This window comes from Gordionus sp. m RMFG-2023, chromosome 4 (genome assembly GCF_954871325.1).
Source record: "Gordionus sp. m RMFG-2023 chromosome 4, tfGorSpeb1-WG-v2, whole genome shotgun sequence".
NCBI classification, from domain to species: domain Eukaryota; kingdom Metazoa; phylum Nematomorpha; class Gordioida; order Chordodea; family Parachordodidae; genus Gordionus; species Gordionus sp. m RMFG-2023.
The window spans coordinates 14,770,159-14,786,102 of NC_088778.1; the positions used below are offsets into that span (position 1 = coordinate 14,770,159).

Consider the following 15,944-nt stretch of genomic DNA (forward strand, 5'->3'; position numbering starts at 1 on the left):
AATAATATTAGAGAATATAAATTAACATACCTTGATTCTTTTAATATTAATTAGATTATTAATCTCGACTATAAATAAAATTTAACGACAAAAATAAAATAAAAATGATGAACTTTGGTGGCTGATCTGAATTAAAAAGTCGGCTTAAATTATATATAAAATTTAATAAAATATTATATAATAAAATCAAATATATTCTTTCCATATTTTTTTTTAAAAAAATTTAGAGTAACGTTTTGCGTTACTGTTACTCAATCGCGCTACTCGTTAGCCTTTTGTAACAAGAACCGAATAACGTTCCTTTTCTTCAAAGGTAACGTTACTTTAATCGACTTTACTTTAAAGTACTTTTATTATATAATAAATTCAATTTGAAACATTTAAATTTTGTTTTCATATCCAAATCCATAATAAATCAATTGTTGAACATCGAAATGGTACTACAAATATATTAAATAGGAATAGTTTCAATATCTTTATTTAATTATATTTACATTAGTGATCTTCATCGGGCCTAATTTTTCAAGCCCGGTCCGGTCCGAAATTTTTTTAAAACAATTTACTGGGCCGGCCCGAATTTATTTAAAAGGAATTAATTTTTATAATTACTCAAAATAAAAGGCATATGTTATATGGCGTCCAATTTCTATAATAAAATCAAATATTTTTATTTTACATAAAAAATTCAATATAGGATTGATAAATTTAGATATATTTAGAAAAAATTTCAAGGCCTGGCCCGAATTTTTTAAAAAATATTAGGCCTATAATCCCGAACCCGATTTAAAAAAAAAATTAGGCTCGAGTCCGGCCCGAAGCCCGTTCGAGCCCTGTCTACTTTTGCAGATGTCTAATTTACATAACAAGTTGTCTTCAAAGAGATTTTCGGATTTTTTTTTATTTTTTAACATAATAATTTGTATTCGTTTTTTTGTATAATAAAGATTTTTTCTCTTGTTCAGAGTAGTTTCATTAAATTTATAACACACAAAAGAATTAATTCGACAAATTATTATCCTTAGTTTGGAAATTAAAAAAATTGCTGAAAGCGGAAACCGCTTTAAAAATTTATGCAAATAATTGTATCTGATGAATATGAAATTATTCGAATTAGAATATTATCGTTCCTAAAATACGGATTGAATGACGAATCGTTTTAGGTGTAACTCCAATTATTTCCTCAATATAAATTAACGAAAATGTGAAATGAAAATTAAATATTATTTTAAAATTAATTAAAGTCATTTATCTTATTATTTAATTTTTTTATTGCATATATAACACAAACTTTTTATTAATTTACTTTTTCCTTGGTAATTTTTTTGTAGGAGTAAACGTTAATATATAATTTTTATTTACAACCTTTATCAGTCTAAGCATTAACCGTGTCCATAACTGCTTCAAGCTAACATTTATCAAATAAATCATTATCACAGCCTTCTATCTATAAGCTATAAACTTTCAATATCTTCAATCTTAAATTTTATAAAATTGGGATGTATATATTTTGCTAAAAAATTACTAGAACGCAATTTTTTTTATAATTTATGGCAAAAAAAGGTTCTTGGAAAAATATATCAAACCAAGACCGATTTCCAAAAGATAAACATAGACATGATATTTTATATAAAAATATCTCCTCACCAAGTTTAAGATCCTTTTACTTAAGAGTTAAATATTTCTATTAACATGTGCATGCCTTAGAATACTGTTGCTCACTTCATTAAGATAGCCTGACAACCCACTTGAGTAACAAACGTGCCTTCTTATTTTTGAATAAGGTAGAAAGAATTAGTAATTACTTCATTGATGAGTAATCTTCAAATTATTGGAAGCATAGCATGGAAAGAATTAACATTGTTATTATATTATCAATATTAATATATCTTCTCCGGTTTTGCAAACTCAAAATTTTTTCTGTTGATCAAAAACAATTTTAAGGTTTTTTAAATAAAGACTTTAAGAATGCTCAAACAGGATTTGATCAAATTTTGCCCAAAATTAACAAACTTTATTAATCTTTTATGATTTATATGCATATTCATCAAATTTCTTTTTAAAAAAATTTCATTTTGTTGATCTTCAAAAATTTTTGCTCAATATTTTGGGTAAAAAATTTTTACATGCTTATTTGATAATTCTTGATCTTATAAATTGTATAACTAAAGGTCTTGGCAAAATAAAAAATAATTTAGGAGTTTTTAAATGAAATATAGGTGTGTCACTTTTATCACTAGTGACGCACATATTTAATAATATCATTTACAAAAAATATCAAACTTAAGTGCATTTTCTATGAAAGAATTTCTTTATTTTCAACGTGATATAATTTAAGAGGTATGTATTTTCTAAAAAAAGTAAACAATTTATTTGTTTATTAATTTGCTAATAAATATCATATAAATAAATATATTTATCATTTTCTGAAATTTGAATTAAATATAATATTTTTATGAAAATAATAACATAATGACATAATTATAAAGGTTATTGTTTTAAGATTGATTTATGCAATGACTGGAAAATATTTCTAAAGAGAGCATTTGATTATATATAAATTAGTTCTGAAAATTTTATTTATTATTAGTGGTTCCCATTAGTGATTCCATTCATTTCATGGCTAGGTAATGGAGTTATTTTAAAATCTCGAGGTAAAACTCCATGTCGTGTTTCACCTAAAGCAGCTAGTATTAATTTATTAGCGGCCCTGACCGTCTTTTGAGCCTCCTTTTCATCTCCCAATTTGACATTGACTTCTACCATGTCAATTCCTACTATACATCCTAATATTCCAAATAGTAAATATTTTTTATTTTAACAAGAAAGACTAAAATAATATACTTGTGCGACATAGTTCTTCCATCAATTCTAACCCTTCCCGTAATGTCATGCCTCCATCAACAGGTGTGCCAGTTGTTGGAGCATCCTTAGGATCCAATGAATCAATATCAAATTGAATGACAGTCGGTTTATCGAGTCTTTAAAATTTGTTAATATAGTTTAAAACCCTGATAACTCTAGGTTTAAAAAAAATCATGCTTGATAAAATGTTTATTTAACTTAATCTTTCGATCTTATCCTTAATTGTCAATTTTATACGAATAAATGATGAATATATATCATAACTAAAATTCATTAATAATTTTTAAAAAAAGGAAAAATTTACAAATTGTTTAAATGTAAATTAAAACCTCTATGGACCCATGCACCTCTCCCAAAAATGAAAATAATTAAATATTTTTTTAGAAATAAGTTGGCATTCAACATTATTTCTCCTTGGAAAAATTCTGACGACGCAAGCTCGACTATAAATATAAATTTTACTTCGGGTTAATATGTTGTAGAGCCATTCTAGCTACACCTTGTATACCATGTTCATCAATATCTTTTACACTGAAATGCCTAATGTTTAACTTTTTCAGGAAGAACCTATTATGATAAATATAATTAGATATAAGTCTTGAATATAGTTTTAAATATACAAATATTGCAAATAATTGAATATAAATATTATTACATTTCGGGAGTATCGACATCCCGCAATCCAATATAGACTAAATGATGTGCCGGAATTCTATTCATTTAAAAATAAATACCATTTTAGTTTTAAAAAATGGGCTTAAGAAATCAATTTTTAAACCTTTCTTTATGCCATTCCCAACCGGGAAGAATATTTTGACCCGGAGTATTAAGTTCTTTTATCATCAAACCCATAGGACACCCGTGCAAATTTCCAGAAGATGTGGTATATGGTAGGTGTAGATCGGTATGCGCATCAATCCACACAACCCTCACATCGGGATATACAGATACGTGACCATGTAATGAACCTGCTGCAAGACTATGATCACCACCTAAAATTAAACAAATCCTATCGTCTTTTACGATTTTTTGAACTTGGTCAGAAATCTGAATTAAGCACAGCAGTGATATATTGCAAAAAATGTAGACTTATATAGGTACAAGGTAATAAAAAATAAACGTCTGAAATTTCTTAAAACACTTAAATAAATTATAGGTAATGTTAAATATCGCATGGTGATATTGAACCAATCAAAATTTGATATGATAGAGGTAACCAATGTTTATTTGTAATATTTATATATAAAAAAATCATTCTATTTGAAAAGCATCTGTGGTATAATCGGTTGAGTACATGTAGTTCTGGGTTCGAATAGAGCAAGAACCCTGTTTCTTCTGAAGCTACCTAGGTGCTCCTATCCTAGAGATTGGGGGGGGGGTGATATATAGTAGACCGAACTCAACCACTTGATTCCATTAATATATAGTAATAAATAAATGAGTCTTATTGCATTTTAAAAAAAATTGGTCGTTGTTTAGCCATTTCTTATGTTGATTATGCGATATCTAACATTAGCTTAAATTATAACGGTAAGTATCACATGCTTTATTTCTAAGATACTTTTGTTTAATTTTTTGCCTAATATATTATTTCGAATCTTCTAATTTTAATTTCAAATTCATAAAATGCAAAGTAAAATATAATTCAAGGGAGTTGGCTAATGCTAGTTCACGCGATGTTTTTGGGACCGTCATTTAAGAATTAAACAGAAAGGTGTTTTATATAAAGAATTATGTACTAAAGAAAGCTCATATTAGCAATAACTAAGAGCGTATTGATTCGTAGTATAGCTAAAATGATCGTGGCATTATAAGATTTCTATTTCCTAAATATGTATAAATATATTTTCTTAAAATTTAAACTTAGTTCATATGGCAATAAATTAGATGGATAAAATAAGATGATCTAAGTTAAATAAATATAGTATGGGAGTTTATATGAGGTAGCCAGAGTTGTTAAACCCTACTTTTAAAAGTAGCGCTCTACCACTATCCCTATTAGTCAAAAAAGTAGCGCTATACCTCTATTTTACCCATCAGAATAAAATAGCGCGCTATTACTTACTATTAAAAGTAGCTTTGGCTACTTTAGTATATAATAGATAAAAATCAACATTTATAAATATTTATATATAGTTAGTTTAGGTTATAAAAAATTTATGTAAAAATATTATAATTTATGTAATAAAAATAACTATTTATGGTAATATTCATTTTTTATTTATTTTGTTAATAATAAAATCATTTCTTAAATAAAAATACTATTAGAATAAAAAATGGCAATTACCTTTAGGTGATTTTTGAGGTTATAGCTACTAGATGTATTTGAGGATATATTTTTTTATAGTTTGAACAAATAAATTTATAGCCAACTTTTGTTTTTACATTAATTTGAAAATATTTTACAAATTTTGGAAATGGAAAATTTGTATTATTGTTATCATGAACATTTTTTCCCAGGGCACCTATCATTTCATTAATATCAAAATTGTCTGACTCACTTACATGGATTTGGAAATCCATTTGCGATGGCATTTTAAATAATTTTCATCAGATGATTTAGGTTTTAGAATACAAATTGAAAATATAAATTACAAATTGAAAATATAAATTTCAATTTCAAAAGTAAATAATAAATTTAAAATTATAATATTATTTTAAATTTTACTGACCGAACCTGGTATCTAGCGAGCTACTTTAACAACTCTGGAGGTAGCTCACCAATCCCAAGATATTTGACACTTAATATTTTGTCCCACTTATAGTGGCGTAAACAAGGGGGGGGGGTGAGGTTTGGGGTTGGAATCCCCACCCCCATATCCCCCGAATTTAAATGTTCACATGGTTTAAATTAAAAATTATATGAACTAAAATAAACAGTGGGGGGGGGTACTATAAAGATATATTGTAAATATTTTCTGGCACAGTAGAGCCAAAGATTTAAAAAAAATATGATCTGTATATCTTGAAAGATATTTTTTGAAAAACAGTTATAAATTTAATAATATAATTTATATTGTTAAAACAAATTAGATATTTTTAAAAAATTTTATTTCTTTTTTATAATTTTTAATTAAAAGAAAAACCGTTTAATTTGGTAAGGATAAACAGCAAGCTTTTATTTTCTTTTGGAGTCTGAATTGTTGATTACACTTGAAACGCGAGAGGATATTAAGAAAGTTTTACTCTAAGGATATCAGGATCGTATGATAAGTTACTTTGTGATGTCAAATTTTGGTATAAAAATCTTGACAGAATAGAGTACTTTTTGAGGGCAAAAAATGCTTGCAGACCTTTTCCTTGCACTTTAGATTTCCTGCCTAATATCAAAACATTGTTTTCGCTACCTTACCGATTAGTACCTGCACTAATGAAAGGTCTTTTTCAACTTTGAAAAGGTTAAAAATATATTTAAGAAATAGAACCAGTGAAAACACTTTAAATGAATTAGCCCTATTAAATATTTATAAGGAGATTATTCTAGATAAAAATTTGATTCTAAATAATTAGCCAAATTTCAGAGAAAAGTAGATCTCTCTTTATTTCAAATCATAAAATTGCAATATAATTATAATATGTTCTTAGTCATAAAATTTTTATATGCAAAACTAATTATAATAAATTCTTAGTCATAATATTTATATTATATTATACTATTTTTTAATAAAAGTATTGCATTTGCAATAAGAGTTATTTATATTTTGATGATATAATCATTTGTGTTAATTATAATTGTTAAATTATATATTTTTAAATACCGTTATGTGCAACAAGAATTATATTTTATTATAATTATATATATTTTTTTAAATAGTTATTTACAATAAATTTTTAATATAATAATCTGTATAAAATTTATGATATTATTAAAATAAATACATCGATAGATAAATAAATGAATGTTATTTAAAGGGACGAGAACCCGAACCCTCAATATTTCGCTGAACCCAAACCAAAACTCAAACCCTTTTTTAAAATTTAGGGTTCATGGTTCAAGTTTTTTTTTAAATTTTATAAAAAATTTATATATTAATTTAAAAAAACATTTGATCATTTTTTCATGTAATCATTTTTGTTATATTTAGTAATTTTTTAAATTGTATTGTAGTATTATAATTATGAAGATAAATAATTTTTATCGTGATACTAATTAAAATAAATTTTAAAAAAAAATGATGTTTCTGTTATTTTATAATTTTAATAAGTCATTATTTTTCTGGTCTCCGAACCCTCACCTGAGCCCGACCGGGTTCAGAGATTTTTCACTGAACCCAAACCCATTTTTTAGAAGGAAGGTTCTCGTCCCTGGTTATTTATACTAAAGTATTTTAATAATAAATAAAATCTTTAATGAAATTTTCGGTAAAATTTTGTTATATGCAAAAATTTAATTAAAATAATTATTTTTAACATATAATAAGATATATTGAGTGATCAATGAGAAGTTTATGATTGGGAGGCGAATTTTTTTACTTTCTACCACGAATGGATTGAATTAATTTACAATTGAACACTAAACATTGATAAAATTTTCAAAATAATGCTTTGTCGCCTATTAATCATAAATTTGGCATAAATTTTATTATTAATATTTTTTCATTTATGCTGGCTACTCAAGTGGGTAGACACTAATTTCGCAAATATTGGCATATTCTAGAATTATATTTCGAATTGCTTAGCCAACTTTAACAAAGATGATATAAAGATAACTACTGAATAAATATTATGCAATATTTTTTATGGACTCGGCGAAGGCCGGAAAGGAGTTTGAGCGCAGCCCCCCACAAAATTTTTAAAACCCGATCTATGGATAAATCCTGGCTACGCCACTGCCCAGTTAAATAGATCAATCACAAATTTGCCTTTCTCGGAATAATAATTTTAAGTTAATAATATAAAGAAAAATTTGAACGAAAAATTAGTAAAGGTTACTAACTTTTGAAATAATGACTATAATACAAAATTTTTAGAACATTTTTTATTTTTATTTATTTAAATATATATAGCCAAAAGCCTACAATAAGTGGACCTAAAAACCTGCAATAAAATTTATGGAGGGAAAACTGCCTAATAGTGCTCCTCCTATAGGAAAATCGTGGATACACCTTTTATTAGAAGATTATATAATGTTATTAATTTGATTTTTAAAAATTATTTAATAATATTTTTATTATTAATGTTTTTGTGACTGAAAAAATAATATATTATATAACCGGGGCACTAATATGGATCACTGAAAATTTTAATACATGGTTTCCCATTCGAGTTATCATATTATTTTCTTGAGAGTGTTAATATTTCATTTACTAAATTTTTAAAGTAAGAAATTATTTTAAAAAAGAATATTAAAAAAATCAAGAAAATATGACAATAAAAATATAGCATAATATTGAAGAGAAATCGTAAAAAGTTGGAAAAAATTAAGAAAGAAAATTAAAAATTAAAGATAAAACACACTATAAATATTTTTTTTAAAAATATACAAATAGGAAATTCCTATTTTCATTAGAATCTTTTTCTTCTCTTGTGGAACTCTTCCTGATCGGACTTTTGCCCTTTTTTTTGATCGAGATTTTTCCTTTCTGATTGGATTTTATCTTTTTTTAATAGGGACTTATCCTTTATTTTTTGAATGGAAAACCCAGTCAAATTAATATAAATTAATCCCTTGAAAACAATTCAAAACTCTGTCTAAGTATAGGGTTGACGGGGAAATCTTGTATCAATATCACTTTAAGTATAATTAACCACGCTAAAAATAAAACATGCATACTTTATGGAGTTTCTTTATTGAACAGGACCTAACCGAAATCTTAAACAACTGATATAAAATTTAATTTCTTGAATATAACTGAATTAAAATACATAAATTTTGTAAATGTCAAAAAAAACCAAAACATTTTCAACGTATATCTTGTTGGTTTGATATGAGATAAGTTCAAGTTATATTGAACTTTGCTTTGATAAATTGAAAAACAAAACAGGTATATAAAATAATATCTTTAGATCTTTCTATTGACCTTAGTTTTTGTTGTATTTACATTTGTGTCACGTTAGATAAACTTAATTGTTGGTTTGAAACAGTGTTGTTAAAATAGCGCGCTACTTTTTTAAGTAGCGGTAGCTTTAGCGGGCTACTTTTTTTTAGAAAATAGCGATTCAATTTTACATAATAAATATCTAAAAATTATTAAAATATATTTTTTATTAAATCTAAAATTATAATCCTTTTATTAAATTTAATTTAATTTTGAAATTTAAAATTATATTTAAAAATATACATTATAAATCTAGTTAGCATTATAAATCTAGTTATTAAAAATGTGTGTGGAAAATGAGAAAAATATAGATTATCTTTTCCCAAAATTCAAAAATACTTTAATCTTAAAGAAAAAATTACTACTGGATATCCGTTTTAATGCAAGATGTGTCGCAAAATTTTATCCTCAAACCATACAAGCAGCTTTAATTTGAAAATAAACAAATTTAATATCAATGTGTGTAGGCTAATTCTTAATTTTTAAAATAAATTTAAATCAAAGACCAATCATTTTTTTTATATATTCATAAATTTTATCTAAATTATTTAAAACATTTTAAAATAGTTATTTCAATCATTTTTATGTACTTATCTCCTACATAATTTTTATTCTAAGTTTTATAATTTTAGACTGTTCACACCTCAAATTATAAAGAGATTGTCTCAAAAGTTATGGGGTAATGGAAGAAGATACATCCACTTCCAAATCAAATTTAATTCTAACAAAATTAGGCAATTTGGATTCATCAACACCAGGTGTATGTCAAAAATTGGCTGACAAAGTCATAATGAACTTTACAATAGATACTGTTCAACCATTATCCTTGGTGGATAATGGTTCTTTTATAAAGATGATAAACACTTTTTCTCCACCTACCAAGATATTTTGCCGGCAGTCATTGATGGCAAGAATTTTGGATAGCTTTAAAGAAATGAAAGAATCTTTAATATTAAATCTATCAGATGTCTTCTACATCTTTACAACAGCAGATTGTGGAAGCACAATAGAAGGTAAAAATGTTTATTTTCTGATTTATAATATGATATTCATATTTTTAGAGCTTATTTAGGAGTGGGCTGCACATTGGATTGATCCAAAAAAATCTAAAACGAAAATCTGTAGCATTAGCTCTAAAAAGAATAATTGGCTCTCAGACTTATGACATTCTAGCAAATATTATTTCAGAAATCCATATGTCTTACAAAATGCTCACTTAAAATCTTGGAAGGGCAAGATAATATGAGCATGGGATATTATGTTCCCACACTGAGTATATTAATTACCAAGCTTAAAAGAATCAATAATCTAAAATTTTGCTAACCACTGGTAGAGTCTATGCTAAAAGGCATTGAGAAAAGGTCAAAACTTTATTTTTATTTTCTATTATACAATTATATAAAATATGATTTATTGCTTGATTAGCCATAATTTAAATTGGCTTAATTTACAACACAATCTATAATATTAATATATAGTATTAATATATTATTAATTACCTTGTGTATAATAATTATATTACCATAATATAATGCTATTTTAATATTTTTTTTATAAATGAATCTAAATCTCAGATAAATTTAAATTTTGAAAATTAAAAAGGTATTCTTCTTTTTTTTATAATAAATACAATCGCTTTATATAAATTAGATTTTCAGATCTGTATGATGATGATAATGTAATAGCTGCTATCGTTCATCCTTCAAGTTAAATTGGCCATACATTAATTTGACTGAATCTAAAGGGCAACTTGATAGGCTGATGGTAACCTTAAAAAATGCTATATTTAACCACGATACTAATACTATAGCAAGATCGAAACCGCGGCCTTCCATAGACGATTTTTTTGAAATAAATAATAATAATATTATTGAACCTCTAGATGCTTTTTTTAAATCTTAAAATGCTCATTTAAATATTTTTGATGATTTTTTTCATATAAAAAGTGAGGTTATTAAATTTAATACTGCGTTGCCCTCAAGTGCTAGTGCTGAACGATTATTTAGTATGGCAAAGCTTATACTTTCTGATATTCGCTCTAGACTTGGGGATGACAGTACCGAAATGTTATTATTATTAAAGTGCAATAATAAATAAATTATATATACATATAATATATATGTAACAAATTATAGAAGTCATGTCTTTATACCAATATTTTATTTGTGGAAATAAAGTTACCTAAAAAATATTTTTAAAAAAAATCAAAATATCGTATAAAGTAGCTTTAGCTACTTTGCGCGCTACTCATTTGAAAACGATAGCGGTAGCGATAGCGCGCTACTTTTAAAAGTAGTGTTTAACAACACTGGTTTGAAATTAAATGTTTATATTATATTATTTTTTATTTATTTTTTTTAAAAAAAATTAATTGATTATATATAATAGATAATTGTAGTAATAGAATATAATATTCCTATTCCAAAGATTTATTTTGCTCTTTTTAATAAATATTTTAGTTTTTCACCTAAATATGATTATATATACATATATATAAGAGACCTGCAGGTCCGGCCCTAAGTCTAGCCCGGGCAGGGTCTAAAAAAAATCTGGGCCGTGCAAATGGTACTTTTGCAGACTCTGATATATATATTATTAATTAAATATCTTTCTAACATATTGTATTATATATATATAATTGTATTATATAAAACTAAAAATATAACACCTTTTTGCAATAATCAGCAACGGTATTAGGGTTCAAGACTTTTCCGCAGGCATCATTGGGAATGTTTGCTGGATTTATATCACCATAGTCTTTGACATCTACACCTATGCATTTTATTTTATCGATTAATCCATCTTGCCTCATCATATCAGGGCCTAATTCTACTCCTCGTTTTTTCTAAGTTGAATATATCATGTTAAAATAGTTTTTATATAAGGCTTACATTATTTTTAATCTATTTATCACGTAGCAATTTCTTTGTCATTTAATTATGATTTTTTGAGAAGGCCGATATAATTAAATTTTTATTAAATAACAGTTTTAAAATTATAAACATCAAAGTGATAACGTCTTTTTATTTATTACGGTATTATATTATGCATACATTCTTTGAGGAGAAAAATATTTTTAATATCAGGTAAGAATTAGTTAACATTGTTTACAACAATCCTAGTATTTTCTTAGAATTTCGTATAAATAATGTCAATAACACATTTTTAATTTATAAATAGATTTTTTTTTTTAAGTATATTTGAAATTTGTTTTAAGGCAAATTATTTATAAAAAAACATATTTTGTATGATATTTTTTGCATTTCAGATAATAAAAAATTGTTATTTTCCTATCCCTGGTATGGGAAAATAACAATCTAAAGTGTAATGTTCGGCTTGGGTCAAAAATTTGTACTTTGAAAAATATCAAAAAAGAATAAATTTCAAAAGTACAGTGTACACTATAATAATTTTAGTAATTGTCTTGCACTGGTAAGGGAAGATTAAAAATCGGGCTTTTTGTTAAATTTTAAATTTATATTCAAATTCACTATTAAAATTTAATTTTTTCCCCATTTTTTTTAATTTCCTTTAAAAAACATCTCCTTTTTAAAAAATTCGGATCCGGTTAATTGTATATGCAGTAATTTTATTGTGTTGAAAGAAAAGAATGGACAAGGCTAACGCAATAGAATTTGTTAAATACATTTTACTAGACCATAAAATTGGGTGAATTATATTATTTTGGTCTCGTTGTTCGGATCAAGCCACACAGAGATACTGTAGTGTTGTTAAAAAGCTAGATTTTGCCGATTTAACGGCTAACTCAAAATTGGAAAAAAATATTACACAATCCCGGATATTTTGCAGATAAATAGCAGAAAGGTTTGAACATCTATTGGCAAAATCTTGAGACTTAGGTAATATTATTTAGGCGAAAATCTTGATTAAGCGTTTTTAAAAATCGGCTAAATCGTTGAAGAATTTAGTTGCAAAAATCTAGCCCAATTTTACCTCGAATAATGAATTTCATTGTTCGAGTCAATTCGACTAGATTTTTAGGATTAAATTCTTTAATTATATAGGGGTTTGCTTGACCGGTTAATCAATAATATTTAAGTTTATATTAACCGGAGTAGATTAGGTTTATATAAAAATTATGATGTTTTTTAAAATTCCGATGGTTTTTTAAAAAAATAGGCCTTCTTTATAAAATTAATATTTACATTATACTGTATCACTATTCAAGCCACATCATTAATTGTTTTTACCTATGTAATAATTGACAAGCCAAATTTTTTGAACTTGAAAACTTAATGTTAAAAGTTTTTTTAAATATAAGAGTGCGTCTTAACTCATCTTATTTTATTTGCAAATTCTAAATAGCTGCTGAATGAAATGCGATTTTAGGACAAAAAATAGTGTCATTTTTTTAAAAAAACGTAAAAAAGGTGTAATGGCTTTCTTTTTTTTAAATAATACTCTATTCAGATTCAGAATTGAGAACAAAAATTGATTGGCCAGGACGCTTCTAAGATCTCTGAATTTTCAAATTTATTTATATAAATCTTGCTAACTTATTACATATACAAAATAAAAATTTTTTTTAGAAATTATTGAATTGATATCAATATATTTATATTTTACCCTAACAGTTTATTATATCATTCCAAAATTTGTAAAAATTACTTGGCCTTGCCAAACTTTTGCTCCTATAATTCCAACATTTCCTTGACGAGATCTTGGTTCAAATTCAGAATTCATTAGAGAATGGTATGTTGAGATAGTATTTGGATATTCAAAATTCCTAAAAAAATATAGTTTTAAATTTTGCGAAAATCATATATATCAGCAATGTTTGTACATTATTTTAAATCCAATTTTCAAGTTTTTTTAAAAAATTTGTCAAATCGATTTTATGCCAAATTTCAGGTTTTACCCTGATTTTAATTATATATTTATAATATTGTACAAATAAGGAATTAATTTAAAAAGTGTAAATATTGCTTTTATTTAATGATTCTTTCTAATTATCATAAATAATATTACGATATATTATGATGAAATAATTTAAAAATTCTATTTATAGTATAGGTAAGTTACCAAAAAAAATTAAACTTTTTGTGAAATTTTTTTTCCAGCTAATATAATTGCTATAAATAACAAAAAATATCCTGAAAAAAAATCTTTAGAATCTAATTTAAAATCTTTTTACTTTGCGTCAATACCTAAATGACAATGATAATAAGATAAATAATACATCTTCAAAATATATTAACTAAAACATTTATAAACAATGATTATATAACAATCATTTTTTTTAGCTTAAAGTAATTTGCTTATATATACATATATGCATTTCGCCGTTCCCTTATAATATATAAAGTTGTTGACATAAATCAAATCGGAGACCTGCAGGCTAGAATGAGAGGGCTAAAAGAAAAAAAACACAAACCAAAGACAAACCTATATTTTTTTTAAAAACAAAGCCCGGGCCGGGAGGAATTTATTAGTTGGTAAATGATATATCATAAATTATTTAATATTTATTTGTCTCTCATATTCCTTTTTTAAAACGATTGACAAAATATAGAGCCAAACATTGACGAAATTTAAAAAATCTGGGTAGCCATCTGTATAATGATTTCGGAGACAAAAATAAATACGGTTAAAAATGATAAAATCTGGGCCAACTAAAGAATCTACTTTGCCCTTCTTTTCTATAAATCATTTTAAAAATGCTTTTTTTAAATTTTAATTAAAAGTGATATCGAGCAACACAAAACAGAAGTGCTTTAGGGGTTAAAATTTAAAAAAATATATTTCAATTTTGATTTTTTTTTATTAATAATTAAAATACTTTCCCCCTCCAAGTATTAATTAAAAAATATTAAGAATTTCCACCTGAAAGTCAAGTTTTGAGCAGGAATATTATATTTAAGCCAATATCTAATTATATCAATGTGAATACTAAAAGAAGGGTTAATTCGAAAGAAGGTGGCATTAATACTTTGTGATGTTTATAGGAGTAAATTAAATGGTTATCATAATCATACTTGGCCAGAATCAAGTGCTTGATGTAATGGTATTTCAAAGCAAACACGTAATAATTAAGTTGGTCAATCATCTCTAAAACTTTATTTCGTGATTGAGTTCTAAAAAAAATTCATTTTTGTAAAAGACAAAGATTACTAAGCTATCTTCCTAAAATTTTAATATTCAACTCTAAATTAATTGGGTGTGTTCTTTTAAAAGGGGAAAAAATTCTGAAGGAAATAAATATTTAAGATCATAGCAAAACTATTTAATTTATTCATCGAAGAAATCAAATGTATTTCATTCGAATCTTTTTCATACAAATTTCATAAAAACCCACTTTAATTTTTAAAATATTTATTTCAGTCGTTATTTCTAAAATATATCTAAAATAAAATGCGATTTGAAGGTTGTAACCTTGACAGGCCTATACAAAAAAAGTCTCTTTATCTCAAATTTGATTTTTATGCGAAAAATATTATAAAATAAGAAATGGCTTACTCGTTATTAGAATGTATTGAAATATTTTCGAGCGAAAAAAAAGTATCTATATCATTAAAATTTAATCGCATGATTAGTATAATATGTCGTTTCTTTTGTTATAAAATGAAAATAATTACAATTTAAAAATTTTTTTTTATAAAGGTCCTTATTGTGATATTTTTTTTATAAAAATTTTAAATTGTCATTAGATCAAAACATGTGATTGCTAAATGAATAATATTCAATTTATAATTGTAATAATATAATGTAATTCATCAAAAAAAATAATTTTATATTCCAACAGGGATGTATTGTAGATCCTTGTTAAAGGGGTAATATTTTTTTTACTGATGTTCAATTTGATGAGTCAAGTTAGTTTACTCCTTAACCTGAAAACCATTAAGAAACCTTTTTTTTTACACTCTCGATCGACACTTTTTTAAAAATCGCGATCACAGGCGTACTCTACGAGCGTGAACAGGTAAACTGAAATGTATGTATATATTAATCAAAACTAGTTTACCAGAAATTATAAAAAGAAGTAAATATTGAAATGGATTAAATGCCAATTTGTTTTATTCCTCA

At 25.2% G+C, this 15,944-nt stretch overlaps 1 protein-coding gene across 1 annotated transcript; it reads right to left on the reverse strand.

Moving 5' to 3' along the window:
- Positions 1–2,462: 2,462 nt before the first annotated feature.
- LOC135927792 (arginase-1-like) lies at positions 2,463–15,482 on the reverse strand. Its single transcript, XM_065463980.1, has 9 exons — positions 15,378–15,482; positions 14,897–14,995; positions 13,530–13,647; positions 11,569–11,745; positions 3,641–3,909; positions 3,518–3,574; positions 3,325–3,429; positions 2,842–2,978; positions 2,463–2,783 (listed from the first exon to the last, which is right to left on the reverse strand). The coding sequence occupies exons 1-9, from the start codon at positions 15,446–15,448 to the stop codon at positions 2,584–2,586; spliced, it is 1,233 nt and encodes a 410-aa protein (XP_065320052.1). The 5' UTR covers positions 15,449–15,482; the 3' UTR covers positions 2,463–2,583.
- Positions 15,483–15,944: the final 462 nt, after the last annotated feature.